Here is a 23188-nt window from a genome sequence, read left to right as displayed (position 1 = left end):
CCCAACGTGCACATTCCAGCCCCCCAGCGCGCGAAGGCACCCTCCACACCTATGCTCCCCAGGGCGGTCAGCTGGACCCCACCGGATCCTGGTGCGGTGCGCCCCTCTCCGCCTCGCCCACCGCTCGTTGCGTTCGCCACCGTGCGCCCCCGCATCGCGCCCTCAGAGCACCCCACATTCCCAGGACCCCGCAGCGCCTGCAGCACCAACCCCCCTCTCCAAGCCTCCCACTGCGCCCGCAGGGGCCAGTCTCCACAGTGCCCACCACGCCCACAGGGCCCCCCAACCTCCGCCGTCCACGGTGCCCCACATTCCTAGGCTGCCCACCGCGCGAGGGGTCCCTCCCATTTCCACGTGCCCGACCAGGGCCGCAGGGTGCCCCTTTTGCCCACGCGCCTGTGGGGGCTGCCCATTCTCCATGAGCCCCGCTGCGCCCGCAGGGTCTTCCCAGTCCCGGTGGCACCGACAGGGGGTGTCCCCGTGCCCACAGCCCTCGGGGAACCCGCCGGCTCCCCGAACACCACGTGGCCACCCCGCGCTTGGGGTCCTCCCATCTCCGAGCCCTCCACTGCCCCTCGGGGCCCCCCATCTCCACGGTCCCCAGGGTGACACGGAAGCCACTCCACCCCCGACGGCTTCCGCGGGAGCCCCCCAGGGCCGCAGTCCACGGGTGTTGGCGGGACCCCACCTCCACACCGCCCCTACAGAATCCCCGACCCTACGCCCGCTAAGCGCCCCCAAAGGTCCCGTAGGCTCCTGCCCCCGCCGCGCCTGCGTGGCCCCGGTGTCCATGCCCCGTGCACTGTCCCCAGCGGGAGCCTGGCTTCCGGAGCCCAGGGCCCGGCCAGCTCCGCGCGCGGCCGGGGCGGGGCTTAGCTGTGCCTGGAACCCAGCGGGCGGCTGCAGCGGCCAGGCGTGGCGGGGGCGTGGCCTCGTCCCTGACAGGGCGGGGCCTGGGTGGTCTGTTGTCCAGGGCGACGAGTAGGAGGAGCGCGGCTTCTGGTCTCGCAGGGGCGGGGCCAGAGCGCGCGTTTGCGGGGGGGGGGAGAGGAGTAGTAGGGGCGGAGCTTCGTCTCGGAAGGGGCGGGGCCTGAGCTCGCGGTTGCCCGGGGCGGAGTAGCAGGGGCGTGGCTTCGCCTCTGACAGGGGCGGGGCCAGGGCACGCTGCTGCTAAGAAGGGGGCGGAGTCGTGACGCGCCTTCCTCTCTGACAAGGACGTAGTCTAGGCGTGGCGTAGAGACGGCACTTGCCGCCAAGCGGGGTGTGGCTTCTGAGGCGGACCTAGGACCCTGGCGCGCTCCTGCCGGGGGCGTGGCGTGGAGGGGCGCGTCTTCGTCTCTGACAGAGGCGGGGCCAGGGCGCGCAGTTGCCGAGGACTACGCGTAGTAGGGACGTGGCTTCCTCTCTGGCAGGGGCGTGGCCTAGGCGTGGCGTACGGAGGGCGCTTGCTGCCCAGGGGGTGTGGCTTCTGCGGCGGACGTAGGCCCTGGCGCGCTATGGCCGGGGGCGTGGCGTGAGGGGCGCGGCTACGTCTCTGATAGGCTCGGGGCCAGGGCGCGCGGTGGCGGAGGACGGGGCGTGGTCGGAACCGGGCTTCCTGTCTGAAGTAGGCGGGGCATGGGCGTGGCTTAGGGGGTGCGTGCCGTCGAGGGGGTGTGGCTTCGTCCCTGGCGGAGGCGGAAGTCAGGCGCTCCTGCCGGGGGCGTGGCTGGAGGGGCGTGGCTACGCCAGGGCGGGGCGGGGCTCCGGCGGCCGCTTCCTCTGCGGCGGTGGCTCGGGACCGGAGGGTCGGGGCCGCGGTCCCGGGTCCGGCGGAGCCATGGCGCTGTGCCCGGTGATCGGGAAGCTGCTGCACAAGCGCGTGGTGCTGGCCAGCGCCTCCCCGCGCCGCCAAGAGATCCTCAGCAACGCGGTGAGGGCCGGGCCCGGGCGGGCAGGGCCGCTGACCCCGGGCTCCTGGGGACCCCGCGTAGTGCCACCGCCCGCCCAGCGACGCAGGACAGGGGCTAGTGACCGGGTCGGAGGGCCTCCTGACAACCGGCCCTAGTGACCAGGGGACCCTAGTGACCAGAGGGGAGGGTCCCAGTGACTGCGTGGGGGTGACCTAGTGACCAGGGGTCCCTAGTGACCAGATGGGAGGGTCCCAGTAACTGGGTAGGGGTGACCTAGTGACCAGGGGACCCTAGTGACCAGAGGTGAGGGTCCCAGTGACTGCGTGGGGGTGACCTAGTGACCAGGGGACCTTAGTGACCAGAGGGGAGGGTCCCAGTGACTGCGTGGGGGTGACCTAGTGACCAGGGGACCCTAGTGACCAGAGGGGAGGGTCCCAGTGACTGCGTGGGGGTGACCTAGTGACCAGGGGACCCTAGTGACCAGAGGGGAGGGTCCCATGACTGCGTGGGGGTGACCTAGTGACCAGGGGACCCTAGTGACCAGAGGGGAGGGTCCCAGTGCCTGCGTGGGGGTGACCTAGTGACCAGGAGACCCTAGTGACCAGAGGGGAGAGTCCCATGACTGCGTGGGGGTGACCTAGTGACCAGGGGACCTTAGTGACCAGAGGGGAGGGTCCCATGACTGCGTGGGGGTGACCTAGTGACCAGGGGTCCCTAGTGACCAGAGGGGAGAGTCCCATGACTGCGTGGGGGTGACCTAGTGACCAGGGGACCCTAGTGACCAGAGGGGAGGGTCCCATGACTGCGTGGGGGTGACCTAGTGACCAGGGGACCCTAGTGACCAGAGGGGAGGGTCCCATGACTGCGTGGGGGTGACCTAGTGACCAGGGGTCCCTAGTGACCAGAGGGGAGAGTCCCATGACTGCGTGGGGGTGACCTAGTGACCAGGGGACCTTAGTGACCAGAGGGGAGAGTCCCATGACTGCGTGGGGGTGACCTAGTGACCAGGGGACCTTAGTGACCAGAGGGGAGGGTCCCATGACTGCGTGGGGGTGACCTAGTGACCAGGGGACCCTAGGGACCAGAGGGGAGGGTCCCATGACTGCGTGGGGGTGACCTAGTGACCAGGGGACCTTAGTGACCAGAGGGGAGGGTCCCAGTGACTGCGTGGGGGTGACCTAGTGACCAGGGGACCCTAGTGACCAGAGGGGAGGGTCCCATGACTGCGTGGGGGTGACCTAGTGACCAGGGGACCCTAGTGACCAGAGGGGAGGGTCCCAGTGACTGCGTGGGGGTGACCTAGTGACCAGGGGACCCTAGTGACCAGAGGGGAGGGTCCCATGACTGCGTGGGGGTGACCTAGTGACCAGGGGACCCTAGGGACCAGAGGGGAGGGTCCCATGACTGCGTGGGGGTGACCTAGTGACCAGGGGACCTTAGTGACCAGAGGGGAGGGTCCCAGTGACTGCGTGGGGGTGACCTAGTGACCAGGGGACCCTAGGGACCAGAGGTGAGGGTCCCAGTGACTGCGTGGGGGTGACCTAGTGACCAGGGGTCCCTAGTGACCAGAGGGGAGAGTCCCATGACTGCGTGGGGGTGACCTAGTGACCAGGGGTCCCTAGTGACCAGAGGGGAGGGTCCCATGACTGCGTGGGGGTGACCTAGTGACCAGGGGACCCTAGTGACCAGAGGGGAGGGTCCCATGACTGCGTGGGGGTGACCTAGTGACCAGGGGACCCTAGTGACCAGAGGGGAGGGTCCCATGACTGCGTGGGGGTGACCTAGTGACCAGGGGACCTTAGTGACCAGAGGGGAGGGTCCCATGACTGCGTGGGGGTGACCTAGTGACCAGGGGACCTTAGTGACCAGAGGGGAGGGTCCCAGTGCCTGCGTGGTGGTGACCTAGTGACCAGGGGACCTTAGTGACCAGAGGGGAGGGTCCCATGACTGCGTGGGGGTGACCTAGTGACCAGGGGACCTTAGTGACCAGAGGGGAGGGTCCCAGTGCCTGCGTGGTGGTGACCTAGTGACCAGGGGTCCCTAGTGACCAGAGGGGAGAGTCCCATGACTGCGTGGGGGTGACCTAGTGACCAGGGGACCTTAGTGACCAGAGGGGAGGGTCCCATGACTGCGTGGGGGTGACCTAGTGACCAGGGGACCTTAGTGACCAGAGGGGAGGGTCCCAGTGCCTGCGTGGTGGTGACCTAGTGACCAGGGGACCTTAGTGACCAGAGGGGAGGGTCCCATGACTGCGTGGGGGTGACCTAGTGACCAGGGGACCTTAGTGACCAGAGGTGAGGGTCCCAGTGACTGCGTGGGGGTGACCTAGTGACCAGGGGACCCTAGTGACCAGAGGGGAGGGTCCCATGACTGCGTGGGGGTGACCTAGTGACCAGGGGACCCTAGTGACCAGAGGGGAGGGTCCCATGACTGCGTGGGGGTGACCTAGTGACCAGGGGACCCTAGTGACCAGAGGGGAGGGTCCCATGACTGCGTGGGGGTGACCTAGTGACCAGGGGTCCCTAGTGACCAGAGGGGAGAGTCCCATGACTGCGTGGGGGTGACCTAGTGACCAGGGGACCTTAGTGACCAGAGGGGAGGGTCCCATGACTGCGTGGGGGTGACCTAGTGACCAGGGGACCCTAGTGACCAGAGGGGAGGGTCCCATGACTGCGTGGGGGTGACCTAGTGACCAGGGGTCCCTAGTGACCAGAGGGGAGGGTCCCATGACTGCGTGGGGGTGACCTAGTGACCAGGGGACCTTAGTGACCAGAGGGGAGAGTCCCATGACTGCGTGGGGGTGACCTAGTGACCAGGGGACCTTAGTGACCAGAGGGGAGGGTCCCATGACTGCGTGGGGGTGACCTAGTGACCAGGGGACCCTAGGGACCAGAGGGGAGGGTCCCATGACTGCGTGGGGGTGACCTAGTGACCAGGGGACCCTAGTGACCAGAGGGGAGGGTCCCATGACTGCGTGGGGGTGACCTAGTGACCAGGGGGCTCTAGTGACCAGAGGGGAGGGTCCCAGTGACTGCGTGGGGGTGACCTAGTGACCAGGGGACCCTAGTGACCAGAGGGGAGGGTCCCAGTGACTGCGTGGGGGTGACCTAGTGACCAGGGGTCCCTAGTGACCAGAGGGGAGGGTCCCATGACTGCGTGGCGGTGACCTAGTGACCAGGGGACCCTAGTGACCAGAGGGGAGGGTCCCATGACTGCGTGGGGGTGACCTAGTGACCAGGGGACCCTAGTGACCAGAGGGGAGGGTCCCATGACTGCGTGGGGGTGACCTAGTGACCAGGGGACCCTAGTGACCAGAGGGGAGGGTCCCATGACTGCGTGGCGGTGACCTAGTGACCAGGGGACCCTAGTGACCAGAGGGGAGGGTCCCATGACTGCGTGGGGGTGACCTAGTGACCAGGGGACCCTAGTGACCAGAGGGGAGAGTCCCATGACTGCGTGGGGGTGACCTAGTGACCAGGGGACCTTAGTGACCAGAGGGGAGGGTCCCATGACTGCGTGGGGGTGACCTAGTGACCAGGGGACCTTAGTGACCAGAGGGGAGGGTCCCAGTGCCTGCGTGGGGGTGACCTAGTGACCAGGGGACCCTAGTGACCAGAGGGGAGGGTCCCATGACTGCGTGGGGGTGACCTAGTGACCAGGGGACCTTAGTGACCAGAGGGGAGGGTCCCATGACTGCGTGGGGGTGACCTAGTGACCAGGGGTCCCTAGTGACCAGAGGGGAGGGTCCCATGACTGCGTGGGGGTGACCTAGTGACCAGGGGACCTTAGTGACCAGAGGGGAGGGTCCTATGACTGCGTGGGGGTGACCTAGTGACCAGGGGACCCTAGTGACCAGAGGGGAGGGTCCCATGACTGCGTGGGGGTGACCTAGTGACCAGGGGACCCTAGTGACCAGAGGGGAGGGTCCCATGACTGCGTGGGGGTGACCTAGTGACCAGGGGGCTCTAGTGACCAGAGGGGAGGGTCCCAGTGACTGCGTGGGGGTGACCTAGTGACCAGGGGACCCTAGTGACCAGAGGGGAGGGTCCCAGTGACTGCGTGGGGGTGACCTAGTGACCAGGGGACCCTAGTGACCAGAGGGGAGGGTCCCATGACTGCGTGGGGGTGACCTAGTGACCAGGGGGCTCTAGTGACCAGAGGGGAGGGTCCCATGACTGCGTGGGGGTGACCTAGTGACCAGGGGTCCCTAGTGACCAGAGGGGAGGGTCCCATGACTGCGTGGGGGTGACCTAGTGACCAGGGGACCCTAGTGACCAGAGGGGAGGGTCCCATGACTGCGTGGGGGTGACCTAGTGACCAGGGGACCCTAGTGACCAGAGGGGAGGGTCCCATGACTGCGTGGGGGTGACCTAGTGACCAGGGGGCTCTAGTGACCAGAGGGGAGGGTCCCAGTGACTGCGTGGGGGTGACCTAGTGACCAGGGGACCCTAGTGACCAGAGGGGAGGGTCCCAGTGACTGCGTGGGGGTGACCTAGTGACCAGGGGTCCCTAGTGACCAGAGGGGAGGGTCCCATGACTGCGTGGCGGTGACCTAGTGACCAGGGGACCCTAGTGACCAGAGGGGAGGGTCCCATGACTGCGTGGGGGTGACCTAGTGACCAGGGGACCCTAGTGACCAGAGGGGAGGGTCCCATGACTGCGTGGGGGTGACCTAGTGACCAGGGGACCCTAGTGACCAGAGGGGAGGGTCCCATGACTGCGTGGCGGTGACCTAGTGACCAGGGGACCCTAGTGACCAGAGGGGAGGGTCCCATGACTGCGTGGGGGTGACCTAGTGACCAGGGGACCCTAGTGACCAGAGGGGAGAGTCCCATGACTGCGTGGGGGTGACCTAGTGACCAGGGGACCTTAGTGACCAGAGGGGAGGGTCCCATGACTGCGTGGGGGTGACCTAGTGACCAGGGGACCTTAGTGACCAGAGGGGAGGGTCCCAGTGCCTGCGTGGGGGTGACCTAGTGACCAGGGGACCCTAGTGACCAGAGGGGAGGGTCCCATGACTGCGTGGGGGTGACCTAGTGACCAGGGGACCTTAGTGACCAGAGGGGAGGGTCCCATGACTGCGTGGGGGTGACCTAGTGACCAGGGGACCCTAGTGACCAGAGGGGAGGGTCCCATGACTGCGTGGGGGTGACCTAGTGACCAGGGGACCTTAGTGACCAGAGGGGAGGGTCCCATGACTGCGTGGGGGTGACCTAGTGACCAGGGGACCCTAGTGACCAGAGGGGAGGGTCCCATGACTGCGTGGGGGTGACCTAGTGACCAGGGGACCCTAGTGACCAGAGGGGAGGGTCCCATGACTGCGTGGGGGTGACCTAGTGACCAGGAGACCCTAGTGACCAGAGGGGAGAGTCCCATGACTGCGTGGGGGTGACCTAGTGACCAGGGGACCTTAGTGACCAGAGGTGAGGGTCCCAGTGACTGCGTGGGGGTGACCTAGTGACCAGGGGTCCCTAGTGACCAGAGGGGAGAGTCCCATGACTGCGTGGCGGTGACCTAGTGACCAGGGGACCCTAGTGACCAGAGGGGAGGGTCCCATGACTGCGTGGGGGTGACCTAGTGACCAGGGGACCCTAGTGACCAGAGGGGAGGGTCCCATGACTGCGTGGGGGTGACCTAGTGACCAGGGGACCTTAGTGACCAGAGGGGAGGGTCCCATGACTGCGTGGGGGTGACCTAGTGACCAGGGGACCTTAGTGACCAGAGGGGAGGGTCCCATGACTGCGTGGGGGTGACCTAGTGACCAGGGGACCCTAGGGACCAGAGGGGAGGGTCCCATGACTGCGTGGGGGTGACCTAGTGACCAGGGGACCCTAGTGACCAGAGGGGAGGGTCCCATGACTGCGTGGGGGTGACCTAGTGACCAGGGGACCCTAGGGACCAGAGGGGAGGGTCCCATGACTGCGTGGGGGTGACCTAGTGACCAGGGGACCTTAGTGACCAGAGGGGAGGGTCCCATGACTGCGTGGGGGTGACCTAGTGACCAGGGGACCTTAGTGACCAGAGGGGAGGGTCCCATGACTGCGTGGGGGTGACCTAGTGACCAGGGGACCCTAGTGACCAGAGGGGAGGGTCCCATGACTGCGTGGGGGTGACCTAGTGACCAGGGGACCCTAGTGACCAGAGGGGAGGGTCCGATGACTGCGTGGGGGTGACCTAGTGACCAGGGGACCCTAGTGACCAGAGGGGAGGGTCCCAGTGACTGCGTGGGGGTGACCTAGTGACCAGGGGACCCTAGGGACCAGAGGGGAGGGTCCCATGACTGCGTGGGGGTGACCTAGTGACCAGGGGACCCTAGGGACCAGAGGGGAGGGTCCCATGACTGCGTGGGGGTGACCTAGTGACCAGGGGACCCTAGGGACCAGAGGGGAGGGTCCCATGACTGCTTGGGGGTGACCTAGTGACCAGGGGACCCTAGGGACCAGAGGGGAGGGTCCCATGACTGCGTGGGGGTGACCTAGTGACCAGGGGACCCTAGTGACCAGAGGGGAGGGTCCCATGACTGCGTGGGGGTGACCTAGTGACCAGGGGACCCTAGTGACCAGAGGGGAGGGTCCCATGACTGCGTGGGGGTGACCTAGTGACCAGGGGTCCCTAGTGACCAGATGTAAGAGTCCCAGTAACTGGGTGGGGGTGACCTAGTGACCAGAAATGGGGGGATTCTAGTGACAGGTGTCGGGGCCCTTTTGGGGACCCATAGTGACCGGGTGGGGGTCTTAGTGACGGAGGTGGGGTTTTCCCTAACTGATGGGGATGGGGACGAGTGACCAGGTGGGGCACATCCTAGTGACGCGGCCCTGGTGACCACAGGCCCCAGTAATAGGGACCAGGTGTCCTAGAGCCCAGGGGCTCTGGTCCTGCTCAGGGGCCAGAGGCTGGGGGAGGTCCTGGTGGGGGAGGCCGGTCCCCTGGGGAGGTGGTCCTAGTGACTGGGATGACTGGAAGGCTTAGGGGCGGCCCTAGTGACCCCGGGCAGGGCTTTAGTGACCACAGGGAAGAGGAAAAGGATCTTTTGTGGAGCATAAGGAGGGGGATCCGGGGATGGGGGGTCTCCAGGCCCCAGGGAAGGGGACCACATGGTCTAGGGGTTGGGGTCTGCAGCGTGGGGTCCAGGGCCTAGTGGCCTGCTGGCCTGTGGGTGGGGTCAGCGGCTGCCAGGCCTGGGTGTCCTGGGGCGGTCGTGGGGGCGTCCCGAGCAGAGGTGGATGGTGGGAAGAGGTGCCGGGGGCAGCGGCCAGTGCTGAGGGAGAAGGCCCTGGCCGAGGTGGTGGAGAGACAGGTGGGTAGACTGGGGGTGGGGTGCTGTCCGGAGGTCCACCACGGGGACAGAGGGGTAGGGCCCGGCAGGTCCAGGGGAAATGGGTGGGGAGGGCCATGTGCAACCCCATGGGTGGGGACAGGAAGTGTCCACAGGGGATTTGCCCCCCTCCTGTCCACACCCTGTCCCCACTAGACTGGAGCTGCTATCGCTGAGTCCCCAGGGCTCTGTCATAGATCCCTCGCATGCAAGAGCCACCGTGAGTGGCCACCCCTTTTGCCCGATCTCATGGTGGGACACTGTGAGTTCACTGACCTTTGGGTATGCCAGAGGCCACCTGACTCCCCGGAGCTGCGACCCCAGGGCCCCAATCAATACTGCCCTGTGCCCTGAGGAGACAGATCAGGCAGCGTTTCCATGACTGTGTGTTATAAGGGGATGTATGGTTACGACTAACAGGGTCTTTAAGCCGGACGTGGTGACACACGTCTGCGGTCCCAACAGCTCGGGAGGCTGAGGCTGGAGGATTGCAACTTGGAGGCCAGCTTCAAGAGCAGCTGGGCGAGGCCCTCAACAATTTAGCAAGACCCTGTCTCAAAATGAACAATACAAGGGGCCGGAGGGCTGGGGTTGTGGCTCAATGGCAGAGCGCTTGCCTGGCCCGTGTGAGGCACTGGGTTCGAGTCTCAGCCCCGCATATAAATAAATAAATAAAATAAAGGGTTGTCAACCGTTTTTTAAAAGAGGGGATGGGGATGTGTCTCAGTGGTTAAGCATCCGTGGGTTCAACCCTGGTACCACAAAATAAAATAAGGCAAGACTATAATTCAGAGTACGGAACCATACATTTTATATATGGGCTGCTATGTAATTAGCTTTATGGTTAGGAAATAGATTCAATGCACTTTATCTGTTCCTATAGGTTACAGTGCAATATGTTGTGGCTATTAATATATAGAATGTAGAGTTATTTTATGTTCATTTAGGATACAGAATGATTGTATCTCTAGAATCATCGATCTCTTGCTATGGGATTACCATTGTAATTGGTATAATCATTTAAGATGTAGAATCAGCGAAGTTGAGCTGTTACTGTGTGTTATAATGTAATGTAGTATTGCATTTAAATATAATAGTGTCGTTCAGAATGCAGGATTAATGTCGCTCATCTGTAATTACGGGCCACTATGTAATCACTGTTATAAATAATGTGGGCTGGGAATTGAACCCGGGGCCCCCGACATGCTAGGCAAGAGCTCTACCGCTGAGCCACATCCCCAGCCCTTTTTATTTTTTTTATTTAGAGACAGAGTCTCATTAAGTTGCTTAGGGCCTCTCTCAGTTGCCGAGGCTGGCTTTGAACTCATGATCCTCCTGCTTCAGCCTCCCGAGCCACTGGGAAGACAGGCTCGCACCTGCGCGGCCCCAGCCATTCTTAAAGATACTTTTGAGACAGAGTCTTACTAAGTCGCTGAGGCTGGCCTTGAACTTGCCAGCCTCCTGCCTCGGCCTCCCCTGTGGCTGGAGTGAGGATGTGCTCGGCCACGCCCCCATGATCATTTTGGACACAGAACTGATGGAGTGTGTCCATTGCTAGGAACTGTAATGTAAAGTGCTGTCCCATTGACTGTACTGTGTCACTCAGGGTAGAGAATGACCGGGTGACACATAGGTATGAGAATGTTACATGCTAGTTACTGTAGTGCTGTCATTTAAGACACAGAATCAGCGTGGTGGAGTGGTAGGTACCAGGAGCCACCATGTAACCGTGACAGTTCCGGCAGTGAGTCTGCCTCTCCCAGCCTCTTCCAGCTGGTGGCACTAAATGACGGCTGAGCCACCTGACGGGCAGCTGGGGAGAGGGACAGAGCGCGGGAAGGTGCCCGTTTTCTGCAGACCCAGCCCTCCCGCCCCGCCGCCTGTGCTTGTGCGCTGCTGCGTCCTTGCAGCGCTCCCCTGCCCCCAGACGCTCTTCGTGTGTTCCAGGGCCTGCGGTTTGAGGTGGTGCCGTCCAAGTTCAAAGAGACGCTCAGCAAAGCCTCCTTCCCCAGCCCCTACGCCTACGCCATCGAGACCGCCAAGCAGAAGGCCCTGGAGGTGGCGCACCGACTGCACCAGGCAAGCGGGCTGCCCTGCTCCCTCGCTGTGTGGCACTAAGGGACCTCGGGGTGGCGCGCAGTCCGCGCACGCAGCTCCGCACCAGGCCTTGGCAGGAGTGGGGCTCGCTCCTCTGCGGCCCTTGATGCAGGGGCACCCGACCACTGGGACATAAAATAGGGCTGGGGGTGAGTTGAGGCCTCTCTAAATTGCTGAGGCTGCCTTTGAACTCGGTCCTCCTGCCTCAGCCTCCGGAGCTGCTGGGATCACAGGCTCAGTGTGGACGTTTAGGGTACAGGAGGAATGCAGCGTCTCTGTGGCAGGGTGTTCTAGTGTGAGCTTCTGTTACAGTTAATAGTCAGCTGGCTCAAGACTCGCCATTCATATCCGTCTCTGTTAGTAGGAGACAATGTTGCAGCGAACGTAGGACCGCAATCTCGGACATACCACGCGGGTTTCCACCGCCGGGTGTGACACTGTGACACTCTACTGCAGTGTGAACGTTAACACACAATTACTCTTGCTTTTCTGCTGCTGTGTGCTATCTGTGTGATGCGCTGCTATGATGAATAGGACCCGGTACTGAAGGGTCACTGGGTGACAGTGTAACATGCATCATAATTGATACCCAGGGAACTTAAGGCACGGGTCAGGGTAGGGTATTGCTGATGGTGTAACTGACCCTAAGGGCCACGACGCCCACCGTGATGAATACAGCCGTGTGCATGGGGGGCGCAGGGTGAAGGCAGCTGATGGCGGAGTGGGATGCGTAAGGCGCTGTCGGAATCCATTGGCACGCGCAGGGTTGGCGGGGCTGGTCCTTAGGGTAGGGTGTGTGCCACGGACGGCAGGATCCTATAGAAGGACTAGAGCCACCTGCGCGGGGTGATGCGCCCACCCGCGCGCACGCGCTCCGCGTTGCCGGTGGAGTCCCGCGCTCCCCGCCGCCTGTGCGGTGCTGCGCCCTCGTGCGCGCTCCCCTCGGGCACAATCAGTGGCTCCTCTATTGGTCCCCGTGCTGGGTGCTGGGCCCCGACGCCCAGGACTCGTGAACCCCTCCCAGCTAAGGCTGGCGTCTCGCTGTGAATAGGGAGGTGGCCGTCACTGTCGCCCCGGGGTGGGTGATACGCGCGCTGAGGCCGGGCGCCAATTGCGCTGAGTCTCGGGCTTCCGGCCCGGATTGCTTCCTGGTTCTGTGAACCAGTTCCTCCCCTTACACAGAGTGGCCGCGGACCTTGAGGTCCTAGGTCCCAATGGGTTGAGGGCATCTGGGCCCCAGAGCAGAGCCTGCTGGCCCCATGCGCCCCTGGTACAGAAGGCCGTCCCCAGAGGGGTACAGGGGCACCTGCCCCGGGCTTCAGGAGTGGCCTTAAGGACATGGTGTCGCACTAACCCTGCAGGGGGTCACGCTGGGGAGCGTCCCCCAGAAGTCAGCTGAGTGTCAGGGACACCTGCAAGTGAGGGGGAGGCCATGGGAGGCTGGGGGAGCCCCTCTAAACGTGGTCTGCTTGCCTGCAGAAGGACCTCCGGACGCCCGACGTGGTCATCGGGGCCGACACTATTGTGGTGAGTCCCCAGGTTTGCGGAGCTGGGCGTCTGTCTGCTGCGGTTCCCATGCGCAGCGGCAGCGGGTGTGGCGCTGCTGTGGTTGGGCATGTGCCGTTTCCCAGGGCTGCAGGGACGGTGCCACCCCCAGGGCTTCCAGCGCAGTCAGCGGCCACCGCGGGTCTGAGCCCCAGTCTGCATGGATGTGGGCAGTGCTTGTGTCCGAGGCTGGGGAGAACGTGGCGCCAGGCCCCACGGCTGTTCTGGCCTATAGATGTGCGTCCATCTCTGCCTTATCATCCCATGGCCATCTGTCCTCTGTGTGGTCTCTGTCCACATGTCCCTCTTTGTTGGGACAGGGTCTTGCTCACTTCTGAGGCTGGCCTTGAGCTTGCAGTCCTCCTGCCTCGGCCTTCCAGGCTCTGGGTTCCACGTGTGGGCCACCACGCCTGCCTGGGGTCTCCTTTGAGGAGACCAACAAACACATCCTCCTTCGGGATGGACACGTGGATATGGTGGCCAGCTGTGCTAATGCCCTGAATTGTCACTCTGCACTGATGAACGTCGTGTGTCAGTTTCGTTTCAATAAAAGAAATGAGCCGGGCACGGTGGCACCCGCCTGCGGCCCAAGCTGCCCAGGTGGCCGAGGCAGGGGTGTCGCCAGCTCAAGGGGCGCTGGGCACCAGCAGGACCGTCTCCCAGGGCTGGGTGGGGCTCCACAGGGGAGCTCGCCTGGTCTGCGCGAGGCCCTGGCCTCCACCCCAGGGCCTGAGAGTAAGGGGCTGTGAGCACTCAGGTGGCCGGGGAGCAGGCAGTGGGGAAGCCTTGGGTCCCTTTCTTGCAGGCAGTGGACGGGCTGGTTCTGGAGAAGCCCGTGGACAAGCAGGACGCCTACCACATGCTTTCAAGGTGGGCTCCGGTTCCCCCCAGGCCCCCTGGGCCGCAAGTCCAGCAGAGCAGGCCCCTGCGGGGTGGACGGGGCTGGGGACCCTGCTGGCGGCCTCCTGGGGTGGTGATCCCTCCCGTCCACACGGTGCCCCCCAGATGTCATTGACCAGGCCTTCCCTGGGGACCCGTGGCTGGACGGTGGGGCAGCCTGGCGGGGGTGGGGCGGGGGATATGACGCTGTCCCCATGGCCGCTAAGTGCCCGGTGGGCTCTGGGCCTCGCAGGTTGAGTGGCAAAGAGCACAGCGTGTTCACGGGAGTGGCCATTGTCCACTGCACCACCACAGGTAAGGGGCAGCTGCGGCCTCCTGGGCACTGGGCGGGCGGCTCCCTGTCCCTGCATGTGGGGTAGGGAGGACCCTGCCCACTGCCCGGGAAGGACTGGCCTGTGGGGAGAGTCGGGCGCCTCTGCACAGCGGTGTCCAGTTCCCTCCAGGGCTCCAGGGGGCTCCTCCTGCCCCTCCAGCTCCTGGGCTCCAGGTGGCCCTGGGCGGGTGGCCCCTCACTGCAGTCTCTGCCTCCGTCTCCACGGGGCTCCTCCTCTGGTCTGTGTCCCCTCCTCTGTCTCTGGGGAGGACACGGCCATGGCATGAGGGCCCCCTGACCCAGGAGGAGCCCATCTCAGGGCCCTGCAGTGACCACCTCTGCAGAGACCCTGTCCCACACCAGGCCCCTTGGTCACCTGCAGAGCTGGGGGGGGTCTCCCGCAGACCCCCGAGTTTCCCACAGGTTACTGCCCACAGCCCGGGACTTCATGGCCACCCCCAGCTCCTGTCTGAAGGTCCCCGGGAGACCAGCCCTGTCCCCGTGGCCCTCCCCCCTGCTGGCTCCGTGCCCTGGTTACTGATGCTCCGACCTCCTGCTCCTCCGTCCCCACTGAGCCTCCGCCGCGGGCACACTCAGGCCCTGAGCCGCACACTCAGGCCCTGACTGCCGGCTCTCGTCCGTGCAGACCGCCTGCTGGAGACGCAGGTCTCGGAGTTCTACGAGGAGACGAGGGTGACCTTCTCAGAGCTGTCCGAGGACCTGCTGTGGGAGTACATCCACAGCGGGGAGCCCATGTGAGTCCAGCCCTGGAGGGGCACCCCTGCTGGCGGGCACTGCAGGACACTCCCTCGGGGGAGCTGGAGAGGGTCCCGGGAAGAGAGCAGAGCCTGGCTCCGGCCATCATGGCAGCCGGGCAGCACCCAGGGGCTGGAGGCCCAGGCAGGAGTCCCCCCGGGAGGAGACGCTTCTCATTAGTGACGGACGCAGCGCTTTCCTGGCAGATGCTCCCTAAATTGAAGTCTTGGTAACACAAAAACCACTGAGCCGGGCAGAGGGGCCACGGGGAGGCCCAGGCAGGAGGTCGGCAATCTGGAGGCCAGCCAGCCTCGGCTACTTGGGGACACTCTGTCTCAAAGCAAACCATTACGTGGAAGAGGATGGGGGTGCCCTCAGTACAGTGCACCCTGACTCAGCCCAGCAGGCACCAGGAGATGGTAAACGCAGTCATTGAAACACCTCAGACACCTGCCCGTGAGTGCGCTGAGGTCTTCAACGACAGCGGGAACCAGGGGACAGAAGCCCTGGTCGCTGTGCTCCTGTGTCTCACCGGCAGCGCCAGCTGGCCATCGGGGGTCGCAGGGCCCTGGGCTCCGGTCTGACCTCCCTCTCCCCGCGCATGCGCGCTCCTCCCCGCGCAGGGACAAGGCCGGGGGCTACGGCATCCAGTCGCTGGGGGGCATGCTGGTGGAGTCGGTCCGCGGGGACTTCCTCAACGTGGTGGGCTTCCCGCTGAACCGCTTCTGCAAGAAGCTGGCCGAGCTCTACTACCCGCCCCGCGGCCAGGACGTGCGGAGGGTCAAGCACGACTCCATTCCGCCCGTGGACAGCTTCGAGACCCTCGGTGACCTGGACGCTGGCGACCTGGGGCCTGTTCAGAGCGACGTGGACCCTGGCGCTGGCCCCGGCTCCCCAGGCAGCCTGAGGGGCGTGTCGGAGGCGGAAGGGGACCCGCCTGCCCGGGGCTCAAGCGAGGCCAGTTGCAACGGGGCGGTGGCGGCCCAGCCCCCGTTCCCGGCCGGCCTCCTGGACCTGATAGACGGCTTCAAAGTGTCCAAGGTACTGTGGGCGAGCAGCCCGCTCCTTATAGACGCGTCTTTAGTCACGTCCTAAGGTCCTGGGGTAGGGCCGCGGCAGGGAGCGCATCCGGGGACGCTCGGGATCTCCGTGCGAGAACCGAGTGGGGTCGGAAGCTGATTGCCCCCGGCAGCGTCCAGCTCCACGGGGGCGCGGGAGGAAGGCCCTGGCCAGCCCCAGCCCTCAGCGCGCCCTTCCCGCAGGCCCTGTTCACCGCCTGCAGGCTCAAGGTGTTCGACCTGCTCAGCGACGGCGCGCCCCGGGGGGCGGCGGACGTGGCCCGTGCCGTGGACGCCTCCGTGTGCGGGACTAGGAGGCTGCTGGAGGTCTGCGTGGCCCTGGGCTTGCTGCGGAAGACAGAGCAAGGTGACCGCCGGGGGCTTGGGGGACCCTGGCCGGTGCCGGGCTGGGCCGGCAGGGGAGGCCGGACGGGCCTTAGCTGGAGCAGCTGGGCGCACCGGGCAGATGAGGTGGGAGGTGGGAGCCGGGCCATGGCCGAGTCGTCCCCGCGAGGCTGACCAGGAGGGACGGACACGCTGACAGACAGATGGCTCTACCTGGTTTTGCAGCTGGGTGGACGGATGGTGGGAGGGACAGTGGAGGTCGTGGACAGGCTGGGTGACCGGCGGACGGACAGACAGCTGGGTGGACGGATGCTAGGTGGAGACTGTCCTGCCCGCTGGGCTGCTCCGAGCAGCGAGCCGTGGTCGGATGGTGTCGCTGGCTGCTCGCTGGGCAGGGTGTGGTCACCCTGGACAGCAGCGCCGCTGCCCGCTCTGCAGGTTACAGCAACACGGGGCTGGCCGGGCGGCACCTGGTGTCCAGCGGTGGGCACTCCCTGCATGGCCTCATCCTGCACAGTGACCAGCGCACCTGGGACCTCTTCAGCCACCTGGAGTGCACCCTGCGGGAGGGACGGCACGGCGGGGCTCCCGGGGACCAGCAGGAACAGCCGGGGGACCAGGTGGTGAGCGCAGAGACTCCGCCCACCCAGGGCCAGGGGCGGGGCCAGTGGGCACCCAGATGGTTCTGCCCACCCGAGGGACAGGGACAGGAAGGGCTTCTGAGCACCAAGACGCCGGTGCAGCCGCGGACGGCCAGGCCGGGCGGGAACAGCGGCAGCCAGTGCTGGGTGGTCACGGTCACTGAGGGCTTCCTGAGATGCTGGGCGGACGTTGTCCTGCTGTCCCTGCCAATCACACCCGGTGTCAGCCAGCTCCCCGCGGCTGTGTCCAAACACGGGGGGCGGGGTCTAGTTATAAAGAAAAAAGGTTTCTGTGCTCAGGGCTGGGACAGCCGCCAGGTTTGGGAGGTCGAGGGGCCTCGCCAAGGACGCACAGGCCTGGTCAGCTGTGGCCCCGCAGGCCGCCAGGCCCGGGCTCCTGATCCTGCCTTCTCAGCCGGTGCTCCTAGCTGGAACAGAGTGGGCGGCCAGGGCTCCCGGATGCCCAGCACCCGAATTCCCCCTCGAGAGACAGTCTGCGGGCGCCTGACTCACCCTCCCTTTCTTTCCCCTGAGAATGCTCTGCACGGAGCCCCGTCCCCAGTCTTTGTTGGTTTTTATTTAGGGACAGGGTCTTGCTAAATGCTTAGGGCCTCCCCAAGTTGTCCCAGCTGGCCTCCAACTTGCAGACCTCCTGCCTCTGCCTCCCGGGCAGCCGGGATGGCAGGTGTGAGCCACCGCACCTGGCAGCCCTTTTATTTCTGAGACACGGTCTCCCAAGCTGTCCCGGCTGGCCTACACTGGAGTCTCCCTGCCTCCGCCTCCTGGGCAGCTGGGATGAGGCCTGCGCTGCCTCCCCAGCCTGGCCCCCCAAGCTCCCTGCTGGGCCACACAGGTGCCCAGATGGCTGTGGATCGCGGGGTCCGCAGCTCCCTCAGACCCCTTCTGCCCTAGGGCTCCTCCTGCCGGGAGACACAGCTGCAGGCCCTGAAGGCCGCGAACACCCTCTCCACGCTGACTGCCCGACGCCTGGCCTCGGCCTTCGACCTGTCGCGGTTCTCCTCCGCCTGCCTCCTGGGAGGTGGGTCAGTCCCTTCCTCCTGCCCGCACCTGGCGCTAATGAGACTGGTCGAGCAGGCCCCGGTTCATGAGCCTCAGAGGACCTCAGCTGGGGGCCCAGGGGGGAGGTTCCTCGGGTGGCCCCGGTCTGCTGCAGAGGCCCCTCCTGGTGGCTGTCCAGAGGTGCAGAGGCTGGAAGCCCCTGACCAGGTCCGGTTCTTTCTAGGTAATCCTTTTCACTCAGCCCATCTTTGTCCCTAGGCAGAGGGGGGAGGAGCACATAGAGTCCCAAGGAGCCTGATGGGCTCAGGGAACTGGGTGGACTCCCTGGCCACCCGCCTGCATTTCCCCATCCTCTGCACCCAGCTCCTCCTGGGGGGCCAGAGTGGCTGCGGCAGCACCAGCCATCACATCTGCATTCAAGGAGGAATCAGTGCCAGCCCCACTGACCTCCGCCAGGTGTAGTTTGCACTGCTGGCCTCAGTGCTGACCACCAAACATGGTCAGGTTCACCCGTGGAGAGCACAGGCCCCTAAGGGCCCACAGGGTCCCCACATGTGTGTTTGGTCCCCTGCAGGCTGCAGGGGTGCCCTGGCCTGGGAGCTGGCCCGGGAGTGCCCGCGGCTGGAGGTGACGGTGTTGGCCATCCCCGACGAGCTGCAGCAGGCGTCCTGCTTCCAGTCCCAGGACGGACCGACGGCCCGCGTCAGCTTGGTGCCTGGTGAGTGCCCTCTGTCTGCCACGTGGTGACCTTGGCCAGGCGACATCCCCCCCGTGCGGAGAGCATGTGTGTCCTGTGCCTGTGTGAGCCCGTGTCTGTCCCCGGGTGTCTGTGACCTTGGAATAAGGTGAGCGGTGTTGGACGCAGTCGTGGGGTGCAGAAGGACCAAGATGGACTTCTGCAGGTGTCCATTTTACCCCCAGGAAAGGAAGGCCATAGGTTAGACTGCCAGAAGCACTTCCCGGTGGTGCTGGGGATGTTGCTCTGGACCTGAGGAAGTCTCCTGATGGCCTGGGCACTGCTTAGTTCCCTCCCACGTGTCCACGAGAGGCAGCAGCCGGGGCCCAGGGCTCAGGCCCAGCACAGCTTGGGACTTCTGTGATTGAGAAAAGGGCAGTGACCGCAGACCTCACCTGCAGACCGTCCACCGCCCTCTGCCTCCTGCCTGCCGTCCCCGCTGACTCACAGTTCCTGCCCCTGCTGCCGTGGGCGGTTCCCTGTCCCCTCCTGGACAAGGCAGAGCTGGGAGTAAACAACAGAGAGGTTTCTGCACCCACAGGAGGAGACCAGCACCCAGTGCGTGGGTCCCCTGGGCGGCTGCGCCCAAGCCCCCAAACCAGGCCCTTAAAACGAACTCTAAGGCACGAGTCCAGGCCCCAGCCCTGGGGGACAGAGGCTGGACCAGGGTCCTCGGCTGAGATCCCTGCACAGGCTCCAGGGGGCTCCTCCTGCCTCTCCAGCTCCTGGGCTCCAGGTGGCCCTGGGCGGGTGGCCCCTCACTGCAGTCTCTGCCTCCGTCTCCACGGGGCTCCTCCTCTGAGTCTGTGTCCCCTCCTCTGTCTCTGGGGAGGACACGGCAGTGGCAGAAGGGCCCCCTGAGCCTGTCCACTGTCGCAGTGTGGGTCCACCCGGTCTCCTTGGCCAAGCGCCTGTCCCGTGTCCCCGCCCTGCCTTGGCTCTGCCTGGGCTGGAGCCCCCAGTGGAGCCTGGACGACCCTCCTGTCCCTCTCCCCCTGGGGACTTGAGGTCTGGAGCCACCCTGGGGAGTCAGGCCGGTCTGTGGTCCAGCTGCCTCTCCTGCCTCTCCACCAGGTGACCCGTCCAGGGACGGCCTGCCTGCGGCTGACCTGTACATCCTGCCCCGCCTGCCGCCCGACTGGCCGGATGACAAGGTCCACCAGCTGCTGAGGAGGGTCGCAGGGTGCTGCCGGCCGGGTGAGAGCGGGTCCCCTTTCCCACCCAGAGGGTCGGTGACTGGAGCAGGGGTCATCCCACCCCGGGGTCCATTTCACAGGGGACAGGCGGCCACCCAGCCCTGCCTGACTCCAGGACGGTGGTGACATGGGTGACGAGGCTCTGAGGATTGTGTCCCAAAGCCAAACTGCTGTGCTCTGCTGTGGAGTGGCTGGGCCGTGCTGGACGCTGGGATCCAGACCTGCCCTCCCTGGACAGGACAGGGGACACACTAGTGACCCCAGGGACAGAGGAATGTCACCAAGAGCCCAGGATGTCACCTTGGCCTTTCAAAGGCTAAGCCCTGTCCCGGGGTCTGCCTGGGTGCACAGTGGCCCCGTGGCTGTGGCTGGCCCCTGGCCATCGCCGGTCCTGCGGCCGGGAGTCCTCTACTGAGCAGCCGGGACCGCGGTTCCACGCGACGCACAGCTGCTGGTTGGGCCTGTGCCCCGAAATCCGGGGTGTCCAGGGCTGGGAGCCCCCTGCAGTTACGGAGGAGCGGCCAGCGACAGGGCCAGCGACACCTCGGGCCTCCTACCCTGGGCGCTCCCGGAGGCGGGGACGCCCCTGTCCCTCCTGTGCCCTGCTCTCCCCGCGGCTCCTGCTAGGACCCTGTGCTGTGGTCGGCCCCGTCCCTTTCCCTCGTGCTGTCCACAGGTGGCCGCCCACTGACCTCCAGTGTCCAGCTTCCCCTCCCCGAGGGTCACGTGCTGCAGCCCAGGCCGCCCTAGGTTCCCGAGGCGCTTGAGCGTCAGGACCTGGCCCCGCCCACAAGGCCCCGCCCACGCAGGCCCCGCCCACCCGCGAGCCCCGCTGCCGACCCTCCGCCGTGTCCCCTGCCTGCGGCCTCCCCTCCTCTCCTCCTGTCCCCACGTGTCTCCCTGTTAGGGACCCCTGTCTCCTTTCATTTCCGCGTGCTGTCATTTCCGTCCCTGTCCATACCCATCCCTCCCACCGGGTCCCTCTCTGTACCTGTCTCCTGTCGCCCCCACCTGTGTACAGCTGTCCCCGTCGCGGTCCCTGTCATCTGTCGCTGTCTGCCTGTCACTCCGTCCTTGCCTGTGTTCTGTACCTTCCACTGCCCCCCTCTATCTCCCACCCTCGCCCCACCTGTCCCCCGTCCCGGGCCCTGCGCCCTCCGTGTCCCCACCCGGCGTCCTGTCCTGCTGACCCCCGGGCCCCGGTGGCGCTGTCCCTTGTGCAGACCCCCGAGGTGGCCCAGGACTCCAGCCCCTGCCTGTCCCCACAGGAGGCGGCCTCCTGCTGGCGGAAGTTGCCCTGGACGAGGACCCGGGGGCCACCCGGCGTGGCCTGAGGCAGAAGCTGGACCTGCTGCTGCAGACGCCGGGCAGGGACTGGACGCTGGGCGAGGGCCGGCGCCTGCTGGAGCAGCACGGCTTCGGGGACATGCAGGTGGCGCCCGCCGGGGACTTCCCGGGCGCAGTCCTGGGCATCCGCGTGTGCCCCTGACGCCCCGCAGTGACCTTTGTGTGGGCATCGCGGAGGGAGCCCATCGCGGAGGGAGCCTGGGGTCCCCACGCTGTCAGCTCACGTGGGCACGTGGACCGGGCCTTGCGGGATGGAGAGAATAAAGCCACCTTCCTCCCTCCGTGCACCGTGCTCTGAGCCCTGACCGGCCGCCCGCCTCCCAGGCCCGCGCAGCCTGAGAGTTTCTGCCAGTGGCGTTGACCGCGGACCTGCCCGCAGGCGGTCCCGATCTCCGCCACATGCTGACCCCGAGACCTGGCCACGCAGCTCCCGGGCTGGCGGCAGCGGGGTAGAGCGCCCACCTGGCCTGGCGCTGCCAAAGCCCAACACATGGCCAGCGCCGGAGCTCTTGGCTGGCCTGTCCCTGCTCTGTGTCCTCTGCCCCTTCCTCGGGCTGCCCGTCTCCACTGCTGGCTGAGTGGAGTCCCCCGGGCAGGGTCCCTCTCAGGGCCACCACACCCCGTCCCAACACGGTGGCCTGGGGAACCGGTGCTGTGCGCACACCCTCGGGGCTGGACCGGCTTGGCCCGGGGTGTCCTCAGGATGCAGCTGGGAGACCCTGAGCATGGCAGGCGGGGACACTGGCCTCGAGAGCTCTCTGCCCTCCCAGCCGCGAGTCGGCCCTTTCCCGAGTGCAGAAGGAGCCTCAGGAGGACGATGAGGCTACTTTGAAAGGGAGGCCTGCTGATGCCGCCCACCGGGGGTGGCCCCCAGCCTGGCCAAGAGCCAGGCGCGCTCTCCCTCGGCAGACGGCTGTGGGCTCGCAGTGAGCTAGCGGGCTTGCTGCGGGGATGGAGGAAGGTCCAAACCTGCCCTTTCTTGATCAGAACCGCCTTGGGCATTAGAGGGGCAGGTGACATAGACGTGTAAGGGCACAAACACCATCTTGAAACCTCAGGTACAGTGCCCGTGTTTACAGGAGTGTGAGTGTGGACTTGTGCAAGATGGTCCTCTGCTGACCACGTCCCTCTTGACACCGTTCAAACACTGATGGACGCCTGGCTTCGAAGACTCTGGCTTCTTCTCCAGCCGCTGGCCCTCAGGCGGGTGGCACTGGGACAAGACGGCCCCACCCTGCAGAAGCTCCCAGGCACCGGGGAGCAGACTGGCCACCTAGGTCCCCTGCAAAGGCCGCTCCAGGCTGTGAGGGACGCAGGTCAGAGAGGAAGGGCGGAGGCCGACGTGGGGCCCTCTGTGGAGACACCTCTGTCACAGAGGCCACCGCTCTGTCCCAGGGGCCACCCATGCCCCACGCCATGCTGGCTGCTGGCAGCCTGCTGCAGGCCCGAGGCCCAGGAGTGACCCCTGGGGAGGTCCCCGGGGCTCCTGGACCACCGGTCCCTGTGTGTCCCCTGGAAGGGATTAAAGAGACGTGGAGAAACTGCCCAAGGCCACGTCCTCACTTGTGAGAGCACTGTCTACACCGCCTGCTGCGGGTGGGCAAGGTCCCTGCACGCGTCCCTGTGCGGTGGCTTCTGGGACCCAGACACCAGCAGGGTCCACGAGGGCAGGGGTCAGTGCAGGTCCCCACAGGGCAGCACCCTGCCTTCCCTGGAAGTCACTCACTCACTCCCTCCGGGAGGCCCTGGGCGCCCGCTGCATACCAGAGCTGCCTGTGAGATCCAGCTCTGGATAAGCCGGCCTTACCTGGGCGCTGGGAGGACACAGATCAAGGACAACCAACATCTGAGGGGACAGCTGCTCCACCAGCCCCCCAAGGCCCTTCTGGGGAACAGTGGCTTTCTAGGGACGCATTTTTGCAGCACCAGCGGCCCCCCCCCCAGCAGGACAGGGGGAGTCCCCTGGCTGCCTGCAGGGGGTCTCGGGTGGGATGCAGGGTAGGGACACCCGTGCACCCTTCCTTTCC

General features: G+C 65.5%; 1 protein-coding gene across 3 annotated transcripts; it reads left to right on the top strand.

Annotated features, from left to right (window-relative positions):
• The first annotated feature begins 1723 nt into the window (after nt 1-1723).
• ASMTL (acetylserotonin O-methyltransferase like) lies at nt 1724-21444 on the top strand. Of its 3 annotated transcripts, none has more exons than XM_081276628.1 (13): nt 1724-1912; nt 11155-11286; nt 12784-12831; nt 13655-13719; nt 13982-14043; nt 14709-14817; nt 15442-15859; nt 16081-16243; nt 16660-16844; nt 17775-17901; nt 18457-18600; nt 19693-19815; nt 21038-21444. In XM_081276628.1, exons 1-13 carry the CDS (start codon nt 1820-1822, stop codon nt 21301-21303), a joined length of 1935 nt encoding a protein of 644 aa, XP_081132754.1. In that variant the 5' UTR covers nt 1724-1819; the 3' UTR covers nt 21304-21444. The 3 variants fall into 3 exon arrangements, with proteins under 3 accessions (XP_081132754.1, XP_081132756.1, XP_081132755.1); XM_081276629.1 differs by having other exon boundaries at nt 1725-1912; nt 21083-21444; XM_081276630.1 differs by lacking the exon at nt 11155-11286.
• Nucleotides 21445-23188: the final 1744 nt, after the last annotated feature.

Source organism: Spermophilus citellus (assembly GCF_964194105.1).
Source record: "Spermophilus citellus genome assembly, chromosome: X".
Classification (NCBI taxonomy): domain Eukaryota; kingdom Metazoa; phylum Chordata; class Mammalia; order Rodentia; family Sciuridae; genus Spermophilus; species Spermophilus citellus.
This window is presented reverse-complemented; position numbering and strand designations above follow the sequence as displayed.

Coding starts and splice junctions, on each gene's coding strand:
- ASMTL (XM_081276628.1), top strand. CDS start 1,820: ATGGCGCTGTGCCCGGTGATCGGGAAGCTGCTGCACAAGCGCGTGGTG. Junction 1,913..11,154: donor AAGAGATCCTCAGCAACGCG/GTGAGGGCCGGG, acceptor CGTGTGTTCCAG/GGCCTGCGGTTTGAGGTGGT. Junction 17,902..18,456: donor CTCCGCCTGCCTCCTGGGAG/GTGGGTCAGTCC, acceptor GGTCCCCTGCAG/GCTGCAGGGGTGCCCTGGCC.